The sequence below is a fragment of the Leguminivora glycinivorella genome, chromosome 20 (genome assembly GCF_023078275.1).
Source record: "Leguminivora glycinivorella isolate SPB_JAAS2020 chromosome 20, LegGlyc_1.1, whole genome shotgun sequence".
NCBI classification, from domain to species: Eukaryota; Metazoa; Arthropoda; class Insecta; order Lepidoptera; family Tortricidae; genus Leguminivora; species Leguminivora glycinivorella.
The window spans coordinates 3,155,479-3,175,207 of record NC_062990.1 but is presented as its reverse complement, the minus strand read 5'-3'; the positions used below and the strand labels follow the sequence as shown (position 1 = coordinate 3,175,207).

General features: G+C 35.1%; 1 protein-coding gene across 1 annotated transcript in view; it reads right to left on the bottom strand.

Moving 5' to 3' along the window:
- LOC125236980 (irregular chiasm C-roughest protein-like) overlaps nucleotides 1–19,729 on the bottom strand; it is a 168,406-nt gene that overhangs the window by 47,208 nt on the left and 101,469 nt on the right. The window contains exons 6-7 of the mRNA XM_048143895.1: nucleotides 11,084–11,235; nucleotides 6,315–6,406 (exon numbers count right to left, since the gene is read on the bottom strand). Coding sequence (XP_047999852.1) covers nucleotides 6,315–6,406; nucleotides 11,084–11,235 — 244 coding nt within the window. The remainder of the gene's footprint in view (nucleotides 1–6,314; nucleotides 6,407–11,083; nucleotides 11,236–19,729) is intronic.

The window sequence follows — 19,729 nt, the reverse complement described above, 5'->3', positions numbered from 1 at the left end:
GCATTTCATGAATTTTACAGTGGCAATTAGTATGAGCAGATAAAGATACTATTCATATGCAAGCTACATCAGTTTTACTGCAAGGAATGCTACACGAATTTTGAACGATATTCTTCCCAACTGCTGGCATTCCCGTTACAAATGTCAAAAATCCCGAACCGAAGTCAATTTTGACATTGAGTTTGGGCAACCAAAACGATCTTTGAGCTATTTAGAAAACTTAAATTTATTTTGAATTTATCATTAGTTTTTTACAGTAATACTAATATTGCAGCAAAAAATCATTGCCCTCAAATGTCAAAAATTCAGGCAATAACATTAATAATGCTGCAACATTAATCCTGGCAAAGTCTCAATCTGAAAACACCTCTGGTGTTTCGAATGTCCATGGGCGGTAGTGATCGCTTACCACCAGGTGACCGGTCTGCTCGTTTGCCTCCTATCCCATAAAAAAAAACATATTTATTGATGCTCGTGATCTAGTGGCCGATTTCTCTAAACTGTCTAAAATGAATTAAAACCGAAATAAATTACACATATGAAAGAAAAAGTGACCAAGTCCTCTGGTGCCTGCGGCTGGAATCGAACCAGCCACCAGAACCAGAGGACTTGGTCACTTTTTCTTTCATATGTGTAATTTATTTCGGTTTTAATTTATATACATAGTAGTGTGACTACTTTAAGACAGCACAAGTTGAAATAATTTCAATAGATTATAATTTAACTTGTGTTCATTAGAACTCAATCGTAAACTAGAACTTTCATTTGCTAATCCGCGAATAGATAACGTGCAAGTCAATCAGTGCTAACCTGTTATAATTACTTGCGTATTTTTTACATGCAATTAATTTTCCCACCCTCCCACCGCAAAAATAAAAATAAATACGCAAATAAATATAACAACCCACCACCAAAAATACAAAACTCGACACGTGTTTCGCCTCTCTACGAAATGTGCCGTATGGGGAGACTTTGGATATTCTAAGGGACCTTTTTGAAAAGCAACGTGTAAACGTTCCAGGGGAGGTAGATGAGTTGATAGATCTAACTGCTATATGTATGAAACATAATTATTTTAGATTCGGGGGACAGTATTATTTGCAAAGTGATGGTTTAGCCATGGGTTCTCCACTGAGTCCTTTAATGGCGGATATCTTTATGGACCACTTTGAGAACCAGCATATTGCAAGGAATGATAATATATTGTATTACTTCAGATACGTAGATGATTTGATTATTTGTTGGACGGGGAGTATGGACCTGCTGGATGAATTTGTTACTGGGCTTAATAGTAAAAATCAAAAGATCAAGTTTAAGAAGGAACTAGAGCAAGACAAGTCATTGAATTTTCTAGATTTGACCATTACTAGAGTTAATAATAGCCATCAATTTCAAATTTACCGCAAGCCTACACATACTGATACAGTTATACCAGCTTCTTCTACACACCCTTGGCAGCATAGGTTGGCCGCTTTTCACTGTTATGTGCATAGGATGTTGTCTGTGCCTCTTTCTGAAGAACACTATCGAGCCGAATTGGACAATATTTACCACTTGGCAGTTTCGAACGGTTATGATAAATCAATCGTTGATGGCATCATCAGAAAGAAGCGAATGGTTATGGTTAACAATATGTTGTATGCGGCACGTCCTTCTGAACCGGTTAAGAGGTGTCAAGCGAGCATTACTTATGTTGGCAAAGTGTCAGAGGACATTTATAAGATTTTGAAGTCAAACGGCATTCCTGTGGCCTTTAAATAGGACAAATAACACTTTGCACTCCAAGCTTTGTAACGGCAAAGATAGGATCGAGAAAGGGAAAAAATCTGGGGTTTATAAGTTGAGCTGTGATGTTTGTAACAAAGTCAGTCAACCTCCTCTGTCGATAACAGCGTGGTAAATTTAAGTAATGTTGACATAACCCATGATGTAGTTTGTAAGTACCTGAGGAAACTCGATACTAGGAAAGGAGCGGGTCCTGATGGAATCCCTCCAATCTTTTGGCGACTCTGTCGGAGCCAGCTATCTGCGCCCATAGCTGCGCTTTTCAACATGTCCTTGCATTCAGGTGTTATGCCTAAACTGTGGAAGCGGTCATTTGTGACCCCTGTTTTTAAATCCGGAAATAAACATGACGTACAGAACTATAGGCCTATTTCTAAACTTAACACAATACCTAAATTGTTCGAAAAAATAATTTATGATCAAATATTCCCTATTCTCAGACCACTGTTAGTTCAAGAGCAACATGGATTTATCGATAAAAAATCTACAGAAACTAATCTTTGCGAATATGTCGATAGAATCTTGTCGGGCATGAATGATGGTTACCAGATCGATGTTGTGTACACCGATTACTCTAAAGCCTTTGACAAAATATCTCATTCTATACTTTTACAAAAGCTAGAGTCAGTCGGAATTCATGGCAATCTCTTGCGATGGGTTACTTCGTATCTGCGGGACCGTTGTCAAGCTGTAGCTATCAAAGGTTTCTGTTCTAGTTTTGTCCCTGTCAGTTCAGGCGTCCCTCAGGGATCGCATTTGGGGCCTCTATTTTTCAATGTCTTTATAAATGATGTGACATCCCATCTGGTATCTTCAACTTGCCTTTTATACGCCGACGACAAAAAGATACTAAAACTAGTTAAGAGTATAACTGATTGTCATGCGTTACAGGAAGACTTAACTCGACTGCATACATACTGCCAATTAAATCAGTTGCACTTAAATATTAACAAATGTAATATAATTACATTCACCAGAAAAAAACAAGTTATTTACTACGACTACCATATAAATAACACGCCATTATGTAGAGTCTCTACTATTAAAGACTTGGGTATTCATCTGGACAGCAAACTATTGTTCAGCAGCCATATTACGAGCATAGTAAATAGAGCCTTTGGTTTACTTGGGTTCATCTTAAGAACTTGTAAAGCTTTCAAAGAACCAGTCACATTGCTGACACTCTTCAACTCGCTAGTCCGACCAATTCTGGAATATGGTTCATCTGTATGGAATCCTAATTACAAGTGTTACATTAACAGTATTGAAAAAATTCAAAAGAAACTTATAAAACATTTAACATACAAAAACATTGGGTCAACTCAATCGATAAACCTGAAGGATCTGGTATCGCTCGAAAGCCGGCGCACATTAAAAGATCAAATATTTTTGTATAAAATTTTAAGAAGTTTAATCGACTCCCCTTATTTGTTAAGTAGACTTAGCTTTAAAACTCCCCGCCTGAACACACGACGTAAAGATAAATTATTTCATATTCCCTTCAGCAAAAATAAATATAGATCGAACTCCTTTTTAATAAGAACATGTAAATTTAATAATGATATTTTCTCAAACATAGATGTATTTAACGACTCCTTGACTAAATTTAAACATCATGTGCTTTTGGTTTTAAATGAACAAATAAAATAAGATTTTAATTTTAAGATTGCACCTTTATAATTTGAGCTGTAACCCCTTTTTAGGGTTCCGTAGTCAACTAGGAACCCTTATAGTTTCGCCATGTCTGTCTGTCCGTCCGTCCGTCCGTCCGTCCGTCCGTCCGTCCGTCCGTCCGTCCGTCCGTCCGTCCGTCCGCGGATAATCTCAGTAACCGTAAGCACTAGAAAGCTGAAATTTGGTACCAATACGTATATCAATCACGCCAACAAAGTGCAAAAATAAAAAATGGAAAAAAAATGTTTTATTAGGGTACCTCCCCTACATGTAAAGTGGGGGCTGATATTTTTTTTCATTCCAACCCCAACGTGTGATATATTGTTGGATAGGTATTTAAAAATGAATAAGGGTTTACTAAGACCGTTTTTTGATAATATTAATATTTTCGGAAATAATCGCTCCTAAAGGAAAAAAAAGTGCGTCCCCCCCCCTCTAACTTTTGAACCATATGTTTAAAAAATATGAAAAAAATCACAAAAGTAGAACTTTATAAATACTTTCTAGGAAAATTGTTTTAAACTTGATAGATTCAGTAGTTTTTGAGAAAAATATGAAAAACTACGGAACCCTACACTGAGCGTGGCCCGACACGCTCTTGGCCGGTTTTTTTATTGTGTAATTAAGTAGTGTGTAGAAATAGTTACTTATCTTTTTTTTTTTCTCATTAATGAAGCCATTGACCTAATTTGACTGTTGTTGTTAATTTTAAATTTAGTTATACCGTATTAGTTAGTCTTTAATGATATATTAAGTGGTGGCAACTGTATTGGTTCATAAATTATGTATTTACTTTAGCTATAAGAAACATGTACCGTTTGTGCCCAAATAAACATTAAAACATTAAAACATTAAAACAAAGTGTACGTGGGCCAAACGGGCCGCAATTTCACTACTAGGTATAAGGAGCATATGGCATCATACAGGCACAACCATCCAGAGAGATCCAATTTTGCAAAGCATTTGATAGAGAGTGACCATACTGTATCAGAGAATCGTTCTTTTGATGTTTTACATGTATGTGAGAAAGGGCTGCGTTTGGGGGTTCTGGAACAGTTGGAGATAATTAGGTACAACAATAGGGGGTTAATCCTTAATGAGCAGTTGAATGTTGCGTCATCGCCGTTATTACGAATTTTTCCATCTAACTTGCTTGGTAGGGGGGGTGGACAAAGTATAAATATGGCCGACCATTCTGGGGATGATCAGTCAGTTGCGGGACTTCGGACCGTCAACATCAGCCCCTGAGGATGCCTCGTAGAGAGGCGAAACACGTGTCGAGTTTTGTATTTTTGGTGGTGGGTTGTTATATTTATTTGCGTATTTATTTTTATTTTTGCGGTGGGAGGGTGGGAAAATTAATTGCATGTAAAAAACACGCAAGTAATTATAACAGGTTAGCACTGATTGACTTGCACGTTATCTATTCGCGGATTAGCAAAGGAAAGTTCTAGTTTACGATTAACATGGATTTCCGCAAAGTAACGCCTGATTCCATCGATTATTTCATTAGAACTGTCTAAAATGATAAGTTTAAAAGATTTCCGATTGTATTTGTAATTTTTAGCTTTCAGAAATTATAGGCCATAGTTCGTATCGAAACAAAATAAAATATTAAACCAAACAGAATCAGCTTCATGCAGAAACGTTCAGCAGACATTTGTATTGCTCATTTTGTTTGTATTGCAAATTATTCACGGCCCTACGACCCTTTTGCTAGTATTTGTATTTGTGCTTGTAGTAGCTGTGCTCGTGTTTGCAGAATACCCCTTTTGGAGTTTGTCTGTCTAGATTTCAGTAGCTCGTTTGCCAATATCTTTCTCTGTTTTGTTTGTATCTCTAGTTAGTTCTAGATCCCTTTTGGCGTAACAATAATTTTGAGAGAGACTCTGGAATATTTTGTCTTATCGAGTTTTCGTTTTGTAAAAGTTTTCTGCAAACAAAGTTAATCCATGCTTACTTATCCTTTGTCGTGTTCAGAGATTTGAGTACATTTAAAATAAATCCTAGGTACAGCAGAATAAACCAATGAAAACAGAAATATCGTCATTATACATTAGATGAAAAACTACCTTACAGCTCTTCAGATTTCTAATACATAAGCAGACGTATCGTGCTAATTTAAATTTAAATTAATTTATAAATCAATTCATCTTTCATTTTATTTATTTTCTGTTTTTAAATAGCTATGTTGCCTGCTCTACTACTGCATATTAAATCTGCGTAGATACTACTTTTAAATGTATGAGTAAGTGGACTATTATAATTGTATTTATTGCGACCTCGTCCACCATAGGTTAATTTTAAAAATATTGAAATCTCATCCTGTTTTCTCGGTTGCCCTGAAAACCAGCGCCGTGGCTAATACCAATTAGCCATTGGCATATGCTGAGTGGCATCCTTTTTGGTGACTTTAGTTTAAGATGTATATAGATTAAGGCTATTGTTGTTTTACTTGTATATTTTCACCAAATAAACGTTTTCTATTCTATTCTATTCATTAATTTGTTTTACCTACGTTGTAAATAATAATAATTAAGTAGGGTGTAAATGTGAATAAATATCAATATCAATACCTAGTTGTACTATAGTATAATTTTATGCATATTTATCATGATAGAAAACTATTTTCACTATTGTACTATGAGCTGCAAAAGTGAATGGATAAAATATGAATAAATTCATTGATAAATTCGCCATGCACTTTTGCGGCTGATAGTACATACCTTAGTTGCATGAAGTGATATGATAGTTTATTTGATTTACATGAGAGGATTTCATATTTCATCTCAGCCGTAAGTCCCCAATGTTCCATTGTATTTGCGCAGACAAATATCCTACGTCTTGTAACTCACCTAGCCGTGAACCGTTGGCCGTCGGACAAAGGCTCCACTGTGTATGTTACGCCTTGTGTCAACACGCCTGCGTTGCTGTCCACCCAGGTTATCTGCAAACATATGTATACATGAGCTTTGGTGTTTGCTAAAATCTGAAATGAATTATGAAAGAAATAAGTGATTAACTGAAATAGTTTAGAATACGCTTCGAGTCCAATGTCATATAAATGAAGATTCTGAATTGTAAATTCAAATAAAGAAGACAGCAAATAAAAAGCACGAAGTCTATCGGACCAGGCCAATAATCTAAACCGGGTCTTCAAATTTCCCGGCTAACGTCCTGGCTGCCTTGAAAAAAAAATGCCAAGAGTAATTGACATCAATACTTTGAGAAAAAAAGCTAAGTTTTCAAAAAAATTAAACATTTTCAAAGAAAAATCAAGATTCTTACATAGGTCCAAGACAAATTATAAAAATACCTGAATTGTTTACATTATTTGTTCGCGCAACACATTTCTAAATTAACATTTTTAGAGTAACAAAATGTAGTCACAATTGTAGTTTAAAAAATGAACTCCAATTTACTGTGAACGTGCAATCGAACCTAACAGAGGCGTTTTACCGTGAAATTGATATCAATCAGTACTCGAAAAAGAGACTTGTGTTTTAAACTCGAAACAAATATTTTGTTCAGTTCCAAAAATTTCAAATGTTAATTGAGAAGAATGACTAACCTACCAATAAAGTAAGTGTTCTGATAAAAATTGGAGGGAAATTCAATTTGAATTACAAAGAAGTTGCAAAAGCAACCAGTGATCAATAAGATGTGATAAAATGTCGAAAACACGAGGAAAATTCGTCAAGCATAAAAGTTAAATTTTCCTCACATTTGTAACTGATACACAGGAGACGCCTAAAAAAACAATTTTTAACGAAAAACACGTCGAATTTGACCAACCTTAACATGGAAATGTAATCATGAGATAAAGATTCGCAGAACCCTGACATATTTGCCTGTGGGAGATAAGAGGCACTTCAAAGAAATACTGTATGTTTACACAAACGTCCAATTTACGTTGGTGTCGACGTATTCTATTTATTTAATCCGGTTAAGTGAATATACGGCCCATGAGACTTCATACAATTAGGACTTAAAATTGAAAACGATGTAGCGTAGCTTAGAGGGCCTTTGGGACCAGTAGAAAGATTTATAACGGTGAAACAGAATTGACTGAGGGTTGGAATGACAAAGTTTTAAAAGGGAAATTGGCATGTGGAAATGTTTTTCCGATTGAATTGAATCAAAGTGAATATAAAGAGGATAATGATGAAAAAGAGATTAAAGGTGCAGAAAATTTTGCTTTTATCGATTATGCTAATAGAAATGAAGTTGAGTAAAATATAGAATTTAAAATACAGCTTATACAATGTATTTTACGTAAATTACGAGTAAATACACTTAAACTTATCTGAAAATGTAGATAATGAAATAGTTTGTCTACAAAATTCCTAATATAAGGTCCTAATTTATTAGATGCAGATATTTTTACAGCTGATAGTACTCGGTCTCTGGAGTATATTAAACCGTGAAACATTATAGCTTTTACGATGTTTTTTTGGAGAAAACGGAAAAACAAATTTGCTACGTAAAAACACCCTGTTTATCTGATTATTAAATGAAAACTCATTGAACAGATTCTAGTACCTCTTTTACGTACCACTTAACTGTAACTGGCCACTTCAATGACATGTGCAGTTTTCCCGCCGAACCTTTACGACATTTACAACAAACAATTATGAAACAATTGTTGACATGACAGACAGTGTTATTGTGACATGTGATAATGCACATGATGATTTTTTTAGACGAAATTATAATTAATTTTTTTGTTAGGAAAATGAAATCAAAAAAGTTACATGAAAAGATTTCTTAATTTATATTTAAAGTTAATTATTTTAATGTAAAGTATCATATGTTAAAATATCTGCAACTAATAAATTAGGACCTTATATAATGTTACTCTTCAAAATGCCGGAGATACTCTGCTCCGGGGTCTGCGTCGGGATACCATCGGCATCGCGCGTGCCTAATGAAAATGCTCCTCGTTACGGAGCGAAACATGTCGAGCGACCTTCGACAATTTTACGTGAGTTACCCGATTTCACATGTTTAATATTTAAGTAGGTACTTTATTTTAGAATTAAAGAAACATTAACTGTTCCAAGCAAAATAGAGTGTATCTATACTTAATCCGTGTTTCTTGTAACGTAATTACATTAATGGAACTAGGAGTCGTACTCTAAGGCTAGGCTTGTGTACATGTACTAATAGTACAAAAGACACGTTTCTCTGCACTGTACTAGACCGAACTACTCCCAAATGATTGTGCTCTCTAGTACATTTAGTACACTCACACACGCGCAACAGAAAGGAGCGAAGTGACGAGAAGTGACAATGACAGCAGAGCGATCCGTGTGATCCGACCACAACCGAACTAGAACCGACTGACTCGGACCGAGAGCGCGCGAAAACGGCCGATCAGCTCTTGGCTAGTACGAGCGAGCGTTACGGGTTCGAATCCCGGTAAGGCCATTTATTTGTGTGATGAGCACAGATATTTGTTCCTGAGTCATGGATGTTTGTACCCACAACACAAGCCTTCTTGAGCTTACCGTGGGCCTCAGTCAAACTGTGTAAAATCCTATAATATTTATTTATTTATTATTTTATTTACTGTATGCCATAGGCACAATTTGTCTCTCAATCTCTCGGTGTACTACTGTACTAAATGTCCTAAAGGAACGAACTAGTACACTTCGGCGATCGTGCTAGTTGGGAGCGGTCTTTTCAGTGAACGAGCAGGCACAACTCTACTGAGGGCCTAGTCAAAGTAACAATCAATGACGCTAAGAGGCCGATCGAAACTGGCTCTGTCGCGCCACTACAGAAGAGCGATAGAAAGAGGCAGCTACGACACGCTTACGAAACGATGGCGACGTTGACTTGGTACCCTGAATACGTAGCCAAATGCACAAACGCTCACGTTAATATCGTTATATACACCGTGTTTTGTTTTCCGTTAAATTCGACACGTCGTTAGGTTAATTATCAGGAACTTTTAGTTTGTTAAATTCGCAAAGAAATAATTTTCATCGTTTTTATTAATAATATGTTAATTAGTGTGAGAGACCTTTAAGAATTATCACGTGTTCAGTAATTAGCTTAATTTTTTTAACTACTCGATAACCGTAAAAGTTAAGACGCTTGTTTCTTAGAAAAAATATTTGTGTTTGATCTAAAGAACCTTCCCTTAAAGTTAACGGAATTCAATAAAAACTGGGTGTATACATAGTTAGCTATCTCCATGCGAGTTTCAATCCGGAGGTCGCGGTTTCGAAACCCCGGCTCGCACCAATGAGTTTTTCGGAACTTATGTGCAAAATGTCATTTGATATTTGCCAGTCGCTTTTCGGTGAAGGAAAATATCGTGAGGAAACCGGACTAATCCTAATAAGGTCTAATTACCCTTCGGGTTGGAAGGTCAGATGGAAGTCGCTTTCGTAAAAACTAGTGCCTACGCCAAATCTTGGGATTACTTGTCAAAGAGGACCCCAGGCTCCCATGAGCCGTGCCAAATGCTGGAGGAGGATGATGAGTTAGCTATCTCCATCGCTCTTCCGTATTGACGCGACAGAGACAGACTGCGTTTCATTCGGCGTCTAGCGTCAAAGATTGTCATTTCGGCTAGGCTGGTTGATCATTAGCTAATTTTATTTAGTTTGCTGTATTATTGATTACTATGTTAATAGGATTGGTGTTAATAAATTGGAACGCTATGTATTATTCATGCTTTTAGTAGTACTTAATGGTAATGTTGTGTTTGTTGTTGTAGTTGGTACATAGAGGTACATTACTGAATTACTACAATATACTACAGTAGTGGTTACATTGTACAGAAAATTAGACAGTTTAATTTTTTTCTTAGGTATTTTTAAATTCAAGGAAAAATGGAAATATTCACACCTCCGGCAGGACTCGAACCTGCGACCTTTGACCTTGCTGGGGCCAGAGCGCTTCCAACTGGGCACGGAGGCCTGATGGATGTGTGTAAACTTATCCATGCCTGCCCTCAATTCTCAACCGCCTTAGGGTGGCGTTATAGCAAACATCTACCCGTAAGAATAGATCTTAACAGGTACTGGAGTCTCAATTTACATTTTTTTCCTTTAATTTAAAAATATGCAATATCGCTCGCAGACGTTTCTGCACGATAAAAAAAAAACAATTTTTTTCTTAGGTCCTAATATTTGAATAGATTTTATACTTATTGTTAAAAGCCTAATTCAGAACCGTAAGAATAATAACCTTGGATTTAGAAATCTTGAATTTAATTGTGAAATATTTAAGCAATCAATATAATTTATTTAATTATGATGGACTGTAATACGATGGAAGAAAATAACAATACAATACAACAGTCTTAGACAAGTAATGCACAAGAAAAACAAAACAAAAAAAATCAATTAAACAGAGGTCACAAAAGACAACCTTCGGGTACTTATGAGACGTAATATGATACTCATTACAGTCATTACATACCGGCAAGGTCCTTACGAAATTTTCGGGCTTAACAAAATCATTTTCGTATTTTTATCCAAACCTCAATTTCCTAAAAGTTCAACGTACCTATCGGCATACATTTCAGGAACCCAATTTCACCGGCAGAATCGGAATTTCATTCAGAACCAACAAAAATGTCATCAACGTAAGCCAAAACCTCACTCACCTCAGCTGGGGGTTTTCCGCCCACCGACTCGCATTCTAAAACGATGTTTCTGTCTTCTGTCGTAGAGTAGAAGTTCCCTTGCAGGATCCTGGGTGGTTCGGGCGGCACGAGGACAGTCAGGCGGGCGTACCGTGACCTAATAGCCGGCTCCCCTGTACAAACAATGTCAATATTAGACCCAGCGTGCTTTTAAAAGTACAGATTATATTCGAATGTGGAACTTTAATACAAAAGCCTGGGCCTCACGAGGTTGATTTGAGCAGTGATTTTAGTGCGCATAATATCCAGGATCAGGACACCAAAAATAAACTTTAACATTTAAAGTTTAAGGTAGATTTTGAAATTTGAAAGACTGGTGATAATTCCCGTCTGCAAATAGTTATATTTTAGTTGTAGTTGTATACAAGGTGCTCGCGAGGAACCCATATAACTTTAACGGCATATTCTTGGTCACATTTTAAGACTAAAATGTCATATAAACTTTTCTAGATTTCGTCTAGTTTCAGAGTTATTGCCAATTAAAAAAAAACATTTCCGTATTGTTACTCAGTAGAAAAGGTCTTCTTAACGGCGCTGATGCGCAATTGTGGAGCATAGTCTCACAGTAGTCATTGATAGATGTCAAAATGTGACAAGAAAAACTTCCAAAAAATTTGGTTTTTAGAAAAATAAATTAAGGAACTCATTTTAATTGCCAACTTTATGAATAAAAATTACTTTTTATGTGAAAATACGTCCAAAAAAGTAAAAAAAATAAATAAATAAAAATTTTTTTTTTCGCGAAAATTTTTAAAATTCATATTACATTTTTTCTTTCTTTTGGCCTCAGAAACGCGTGGTTCAAGTTATGCGGGTTCCTCGCGAGCACCTTGTATGTAACCTAATTCAGGGTTGTCTTTAAATGGTGGTCAGTGCAATTATGTTGATAATATGGGGGATAAAAATGGGTAAATGGGTCGTTTCAGATAATTAATTTAAAGTGGTTTGTTCATTTTGTTTAGTCGTATGATTTGAAAGAAATATTTTTCCCTATTATTTAGCTACTATAAATCTGTTTCTATTTACATTTGTTTATTTTATAAGGCTAATAATAATAAATGAATAATTAAATAGTTTTTCCCTATAGTTTTTCTTAAAGTAGAATGAAAGCTTTTGAATCCCTTTGGAAGGTCAGATGGAAGTCGCTTTCGTAAAAACTAGTGCCAATTCTTGTGATTAGATGCCAAAGCTGACCTTACTCCTATGAGCCGAGGCAAAATTTCAGGATAACGAAAGAAGGACGATGGGTGAAAGCTATTGAAGACATCATGATCTTGATTTTATTTGTGAGTGTGCACGGGAAAACGTCCCACTTTGTCGATTGCTATAAAGCCGCTTTGTCAGTTTATTCATGTAAAGATACAAATAAATCTCGCCTTATTGGTAACCGACAACGTGGGACGTTTTACTAAACACACTCACATTTGTCCTTAAAATGTAGATTCTAAGTATCTATCAGCGTTGTTAATTCGATAAGAATTCTCATTAAAGTACCAAGTGACTCTGACCTTAAAGCTATGAATAGAAAGATCGATTCTAATCACCAAGCTAAAGGCCATTTGTTCTTCAACTTTGTAAATTAGAAGTTTCTTTGTAATGTTTATTTTCTTGTAGGTCGTGCAATTACATGTAAATTGTTTGCTTAGTACATGTTTAGTTCAAACAGACCTAATTTTTTTAACAATAAAATCAACTCGACTCATTTTATACCATTCACTGTTTGTGGGCGTATATTTAATGAAATGGATCGGTGATGATAAAAATGTTATGTTTTAAAATGGTGTGTTCGACTTTAACTGTTATAATTTACGCATTTTCATTTACGTAAAAAAATATAGCACTTGCTCTAAATTCCTAGTTTTGTTGAAATTCATTTGTTGGCGTCTTTAAATTGTCTTCGTATGTTTATATAATGTATGTAATTTTGACATAATTTATCTGTATTTTATTACATTTTACTGAAAGATATAGAAGAATAGGAGCATAACTGATTTTCTCTCGAACTAACATTTTATTTAAGGTGCATCCCCGCAAACATATTTGTATTACATTGCATCTCTTCTACTCTAGTCTTCTAAAAAAGTACAAAACTGTATTTGAGAAAATTATATTCAGATTCATTTATTTATTAATAAGTATTACTTTTTATATTACAACCGAATATAAAAATGAATACATATTAAAATCGTCAAAAATATAAGTAGGAATCTAACATGAACTCCATCCTTCATCTCGTATATTTTTAATCAAAATCCAATACTAATAAAAGTAATAAACAAGTCCTTTGTCAAAGTTCATTGTCTAATAAACGTAGTTTAATTCAATAAGCCAGCTATATTTGGGTTGTCCCGGAAACTCGAGATTTGAACACAATTTAATAATCCAAAGAGAATGAAAGACAATGAAAGTTCCTTGAGATAGTTTCTGCAACTTTCCGTTTCAAAGTTTGCAAGTTAAATAGTGCAAAGTTGTATAATTTTGCCGCAAGTCCGTTGTGCCTGGTTGATAAAAACAAAGTTCTTCTATTAGCCTCATGTAAATTGTTCATTTTCTTTACGACTTCCTTTGTTATTCTGATTTAAGTTCTTCGTAAGTATGCATTAACTTTTGTTGCTGCACTTTTTTGTATTGTATCTTTTATCTTATTTTCAATATTCTTTATGACATATTACATTTCTTCATTTCTTTATAATAAAAAAAAAAGACATATTACATTTCTTCATTTCTGTCTTCTAAATTCGAAGTTATATCAATGTCTAAGGTTTTAGATTATGGATTGACTTAGGCTTTAAAAATTGCATTTTGTATTCATTAGATAAATCGATTTTGAAGCGTTCAATTTCGCACAATCGGGAAAACTATAATTAATAATAATAAATATATAAAAAGTCACGAAATAAAACTGATTTCTTCACTTTGGCCTCATTGATTTCATTTCACAGTAATATTCAATAAATTGTGTAACAAAGTAGGTGATAATACTCGAGAAGTCAAAAGGCACCTAAATCGAAAAGCTACTTAAAAACTTCTTTCATTGTTTCCGTAATCCGGCAGTATCTCGTAAACTCAAATTCGCTGGGAACATTCAACCGTTTTACTTAAAACAAGATCAAATTTACTTAACGGCTTAGGGATAACGATCAAAGAAAATGTACGCGGTACCCTCGATTACTTAAGAAATACAAAGTTAGATCTAAACCCTGAAACAAAAGCTGAATGGGCCATAAGAGCCCAAAGGAGCGATAAGAAATTTCTAACAGAGACATTTCGAATAGGAGAATTTATCAAAAGGTACCAGTTACAGTACGCACAAAGAGCTATGTAAATTAATTCCACAGGCCTTTTGCATTTGAATGGGACACACCAAGAGGCCAAAAGGATCGAAGCTCTGTAAAATTTCTAAGACGGCTTATTAAGAATTCTCATAAATGTCACGATATCCAGCCTAATTAATTTGGCTGAATGGGTCAGGCGAACAATTGTAATGCCTGAATGGGAATTTAGATTAACGATGTTTGAGTTATCAGAATCGTCTGAATTTGAGTGGGATGGCGCGATATTTGGTGTCTGGGAATTTGAAAGATGGGCGGTAAACATCTGTTATGATATTATGTAATAGTTATTTTTGTGACCGGTGCATAATAAGAGTCATTAAAACACGGTTATTATTACAGGAAATGAACAATTTTTTTTACAATTATGACATAATTATTGTATTTGATTTTACAAGAAATACTGTTATTTGCGTACATAAATAATGTGTTTAATATTTTTAAACTGATTTACGAAATCAAAAAAAACGAATAGGTACCTACATCAAAAGCGATTAAAAGCAAATTCAAAAACTTCAATTAATTACAAGATGAAAGCGACCAAGATAAATGAAACAGAAAATCCTAATGGAAATATTTTAAACAAATTAAAACACAAGAAAGCTCCAGATAGGAAAAAAGGCAAAGGGGATAAAGATGGCCCGAGGCCTCGTGAGCAAGATTTTCAATTTATTAAAGGCAAACACAATTTCGCGAGGCGGGTCTCAGCAACAGAAACAATTGTTCTTGTGTAGGAAGTATTTATTTTTAAGTTGTAGGTTTTAACGTCGTACACAGAAATACGGTCGGGTGCTTGGAAATATTATGTTACAATGCATAGTTATTGTATTTTTTCCTAAGTGGTTCATTATATGAAAGGTCGAAACTTCAGAGGGCCATCTGGAGGGCAAATTTTGAATCTCTCATACGGGAATTTGTCACTAAAATACCGGTTGAAAACCGTGACTTGCTTATTATTTCCAGTGACAATTTTCTGAATTCGAACGCGTGAGACTCAAAAATCGGCCCGCTGTAATGAAAAATGTCGTAACATAGACTTCCGAAAAGGAAATTCGTAACTCGATTTAAAACACTCCCTTCGGTTGGTTTTTAATTTATCGCCACTCATTTACACCTTCTCTTTTTCCGCACTTGTATCCTAATGTACTCTTATTTAACTGGCGCTAGTGACTAGGCTGGAAGGAGCTTGAAATAGTCGCCCAGGAAGTGGAAAATTGGAAGATTTTTATGAGAGCATAGGGCTCTTATAAGGGATAAAAGGATCACATCAACACAATCATCATATTTGCTTTTTACTTTTAGATGATGATATTTATACGTTTTACGCTTGCATTTTGGATGTACAAAGACCAACAATTATTCAATAAGATCCTACTAAAGATACCAACTTGTAACAACTTCCCGAAATTGCAACTTGCAAGTTCAGACTAGTTCAGAGTTCTTAAAGTGCTTTGATGCCTCAAAGCTTGCACGTAATGAGCTGTATGAGGGCCTACCGCGAAACACTATACTAGTATACTACCTCTCTCACGCACTTGCAGATTTGTACGAACGAGTACTTAAGAGCTATAGGGAAGCAAGACTTCGTTCGTGATTCGTGGTAGGACCTCTGTGCTTTGAAGATTGTATGGTGGAGAATGAGGGTGAGGTTTTTCTTATACATTTTACTTAAATTATAAGCATAGTAAGTTTTAATTGATTTCAGAAATCGTTATACTGTTTTATACACGCATTTTCATCAAATACGTCAATTTTGAGATTTATTTGATAAGTCAGCAGTAATTTCGTGTTTAGTAATTTCATTGATGTTACAATGAACCTTTTATTTTTCTTTTATTTTTCACATTGACAGATTGGTATAACGTCGCCATAATAATTATCATTACATTTGATTAAACGATAATTATTACATTTATTTGTACGACGTACGTAATATATCGTCACTACTTTAAAAAACAACTTGTATCTTCGTCTGTCAATGAAAAGAAAATTGTAGTAAGTATGTATGGAATACATATAGACTTACTGCGTTTTAACTTTAAGGAGCAGCGTGAGATACGAGATTTTTTTAAAGTAGTGACGATATGTACGTACGTACACGATTCCTACATTTTTTGTTTATTATTATAAATGGGCTTACTCTTCTTGGTCACAGACTAGCCAAAGGCAAAGACGTGGCATACGATGGAGTGAGCTCGACCAGAAGATGCCTGTTCGCTCTTGATTTGAAGGTTGCCGGGTTATATGAGCTCGGAAATATAGCCGCCGGCAAGGAATATTTTTTATTTACCTACATATTTATTATTTTACCTTGTACAATACTGAAATCAGAAACGCAATCTAAAACACAACCGAAATTTATTCAACATCATTAAAACAATACAAAACAACCACAATTTATAAGATTTATGCTCAAATTTCAGGATTCCGCCGAAGATAATAATTTAATTCCTACTTAAAAATGCGATCCGCCATTTTTAAGCGTATTTTTCGAAGCCCATTATGTCGAGTAAATATTGAAACGGCTGCGTATTTCGGAGTAATTTCAATTCGTTTAAAGATGAATAAAAAATGGTTTCTGAACGGGAAATTGATGCGCTCAGATTGTAAACATCGCTTGATTTGGTAATTTTGCATTGAACAAAAAATGGAATAATAATATCATTTAATGTACTTTAATGGTTTTCCTTTTAAAACAGATTGTGGTAGATTTTGGTAAAAAGACTTCAGTTTCCCATTTTGCTTAATCAATAAAATAATACATTTCCATCCAAGTGACTGGTAAATGCACTCTTGTTGGTTCAAAAACTGATGAAAAAATTACAAATTATCCACGTGTGGGGTTTTGTTTTTATGCTATCTGGTAAAACTTACTTTAAGAGTGAATTTATATCACAGATAGAAATGATTTTAGTTTTAGATTTAAGCCTCCGCCAGACATAAAGCGTTTTGATAGCGTAGCGTTAGCGGAGCGCAATGATAGCGGTGCGCCGGACGAACGCTGGCGTTTCGCTCGCAATCCGCGCGCTTTCCGCTCGCAATCCGCGCTCGTTAGTTCCCGCCGGCGTCCGCTGAGTGCAACGCCAGCGTTCGTCCGGCGGCGCACCGGCATCATTGCGCTCCGCTAACGCTCCGCCTACGCTCTCAAAACGCGCATGTGTGGCCGAGCTTTTAGATTTTGTTTTATTTTGTTGGTCCTCTTACATTTAATATTATATTCGCCACGTTGACATGTTGGAATGGTTTTTTGTCCTGCACTCGGAGCCAAAATTTGATTATCTTTGCGTTGAAATTCTCGCAACGCCCACGATTTTTTTTTAAATTATCAACAGCTTTTCCTTCTTGCAAAACAAATCAACTTTTTTATACCTTAACATACATAGATACATATAATCACGCCTGTATCCCATAAAGGTTCAGGCAGAGCACATAAACTACTAAGTTTCAATGCTACTCCTGGCAAAAAGGGGTTGAAAGAAATCCAAGTTGTGACATTGCAGTGGCAGGTTGCCAGCCTCTCGCCTACGCCACAATGTAACCCATATCCCACAGTCGACTTCTACAACACCCACGGGAAGAAAGGAGGTGGTGAAATTCACAACCTTCACCACACAGGGTTTTATACCTTACACCTGAAGGAAAATATTGGTAATTGAAGAAAAAGTAACCACGACCACAAAACTTCATAATTTCATTTTCGAAAAATTATTTACGAGTAACAAAGTTTTCTTAAAAATTACTTCTACAGCCTGTGTAAACTGTACAAGAAATACATATAACACACACCTACAAAATGGGATATACAATTGAATTGTCCAATTACTCAAAGGGTCTCCTGTCAAAGCAAGACAGCTCAATGGTATTGAATGTAGTCTCAAAGGGGAGACAAGAGCTATATATGGGATAAAGGCTTAACACCTAATACTTGTTTTAGTAAGTTGAGAGAAAATAGTAAAAGCAGTGTAAATATAGGAAAGAAAGAAATAAAGGATATTGCAAGCGATGTATACAGATAGAAAAAAGTCTTCGTAAAAAAATGAAAAAAAAACGGACATAGTGTTCTTTTTTTCTTAATAACTTTGAAAGTATAAAGATACACTGCACATTGTTCGTGATTTTTTTGAACCGGTTGAATTTAAACTTGTACCTAATGTTTTAGTTCTCTGCCCTTGCAAAGGTAAAATTTTCGGATGATTTTTTTCCATGGTTAAAATGAACAAAAATAAATTGAAAAACAAAACACAATCTTACGTTAGCTTGACTCTAGAATAATGGTTACTTTCATAGAAGTGAAGTTTTTGTGAGACATGTTCATGCGACTGTAAACATGTTTCCAACAGCGATATTATGATGAACGTGCGTAAAACCGTTTTCCAATACAGTTACCTATATTTAGCTTTTTTAAAGATTACTCGGATAAGTCGTGGTACGTACATACAAATAGGCGCAAAATGTCACAACAACGATTTGTGTCACTGCCTGATAAAAGACACCCACGCTTACACACCCCCGCAAGTCACAGAAGGCGATAAAATAATCTTTTGCTATTTTTACTTACAATTTTCTAAGTACAGGGTATTTTAGGACGCAGGATCAAACCTGCAAACAATCTTAACAATATTTGTGAGACTAATTTAATTATGCTGCTAGTTATATGTACACTATTTCAGTTTATATTAACAGTATTTGTGAGAATATCAATAGTATTCCTTTCAACAATACATTAGTAATTATAGTCGTAATAAGCCACTCTTTGCAATTTTCAAAGTGCTGTAGTAAGATTTAATTTACCTGAATGCAGTGTTGTAGGGACGGTGTCCATAATAATAGGTAACAATTTAAATATGTAGTTAAGTCTAAACATAGATTAAATATAACAAGATCATACCATCCACCACACATAGATGGCGCCACAAAAAAATGTCTTGTAGCTTTCGATTTTACTTGTAGATGGCGTTAAGTGTTACTTTTGACATAGATTTACGGCTTGGAATTGACACTTAATGCCAATCTACAAATAATTGGTGGCAACAAGGCATTTTTTTTGTGGCGCTATCTATGTGTGGTGGAGTGTAAGCGCGTTCGTAGGCGGTCGCATTTTAATGTATGGGATGGTATGATCTTGTTAAATTTAAATTATTTAATCTATGGTCTAAATAAAAATTTAAATAACAGGACAAAATGTCAATATTATTTTATTGATATTAGAATAGAATAGAATAAATTTTATTCCTAAACACACAAAAGAGAAAAATATGACAAATAGGAACAGATA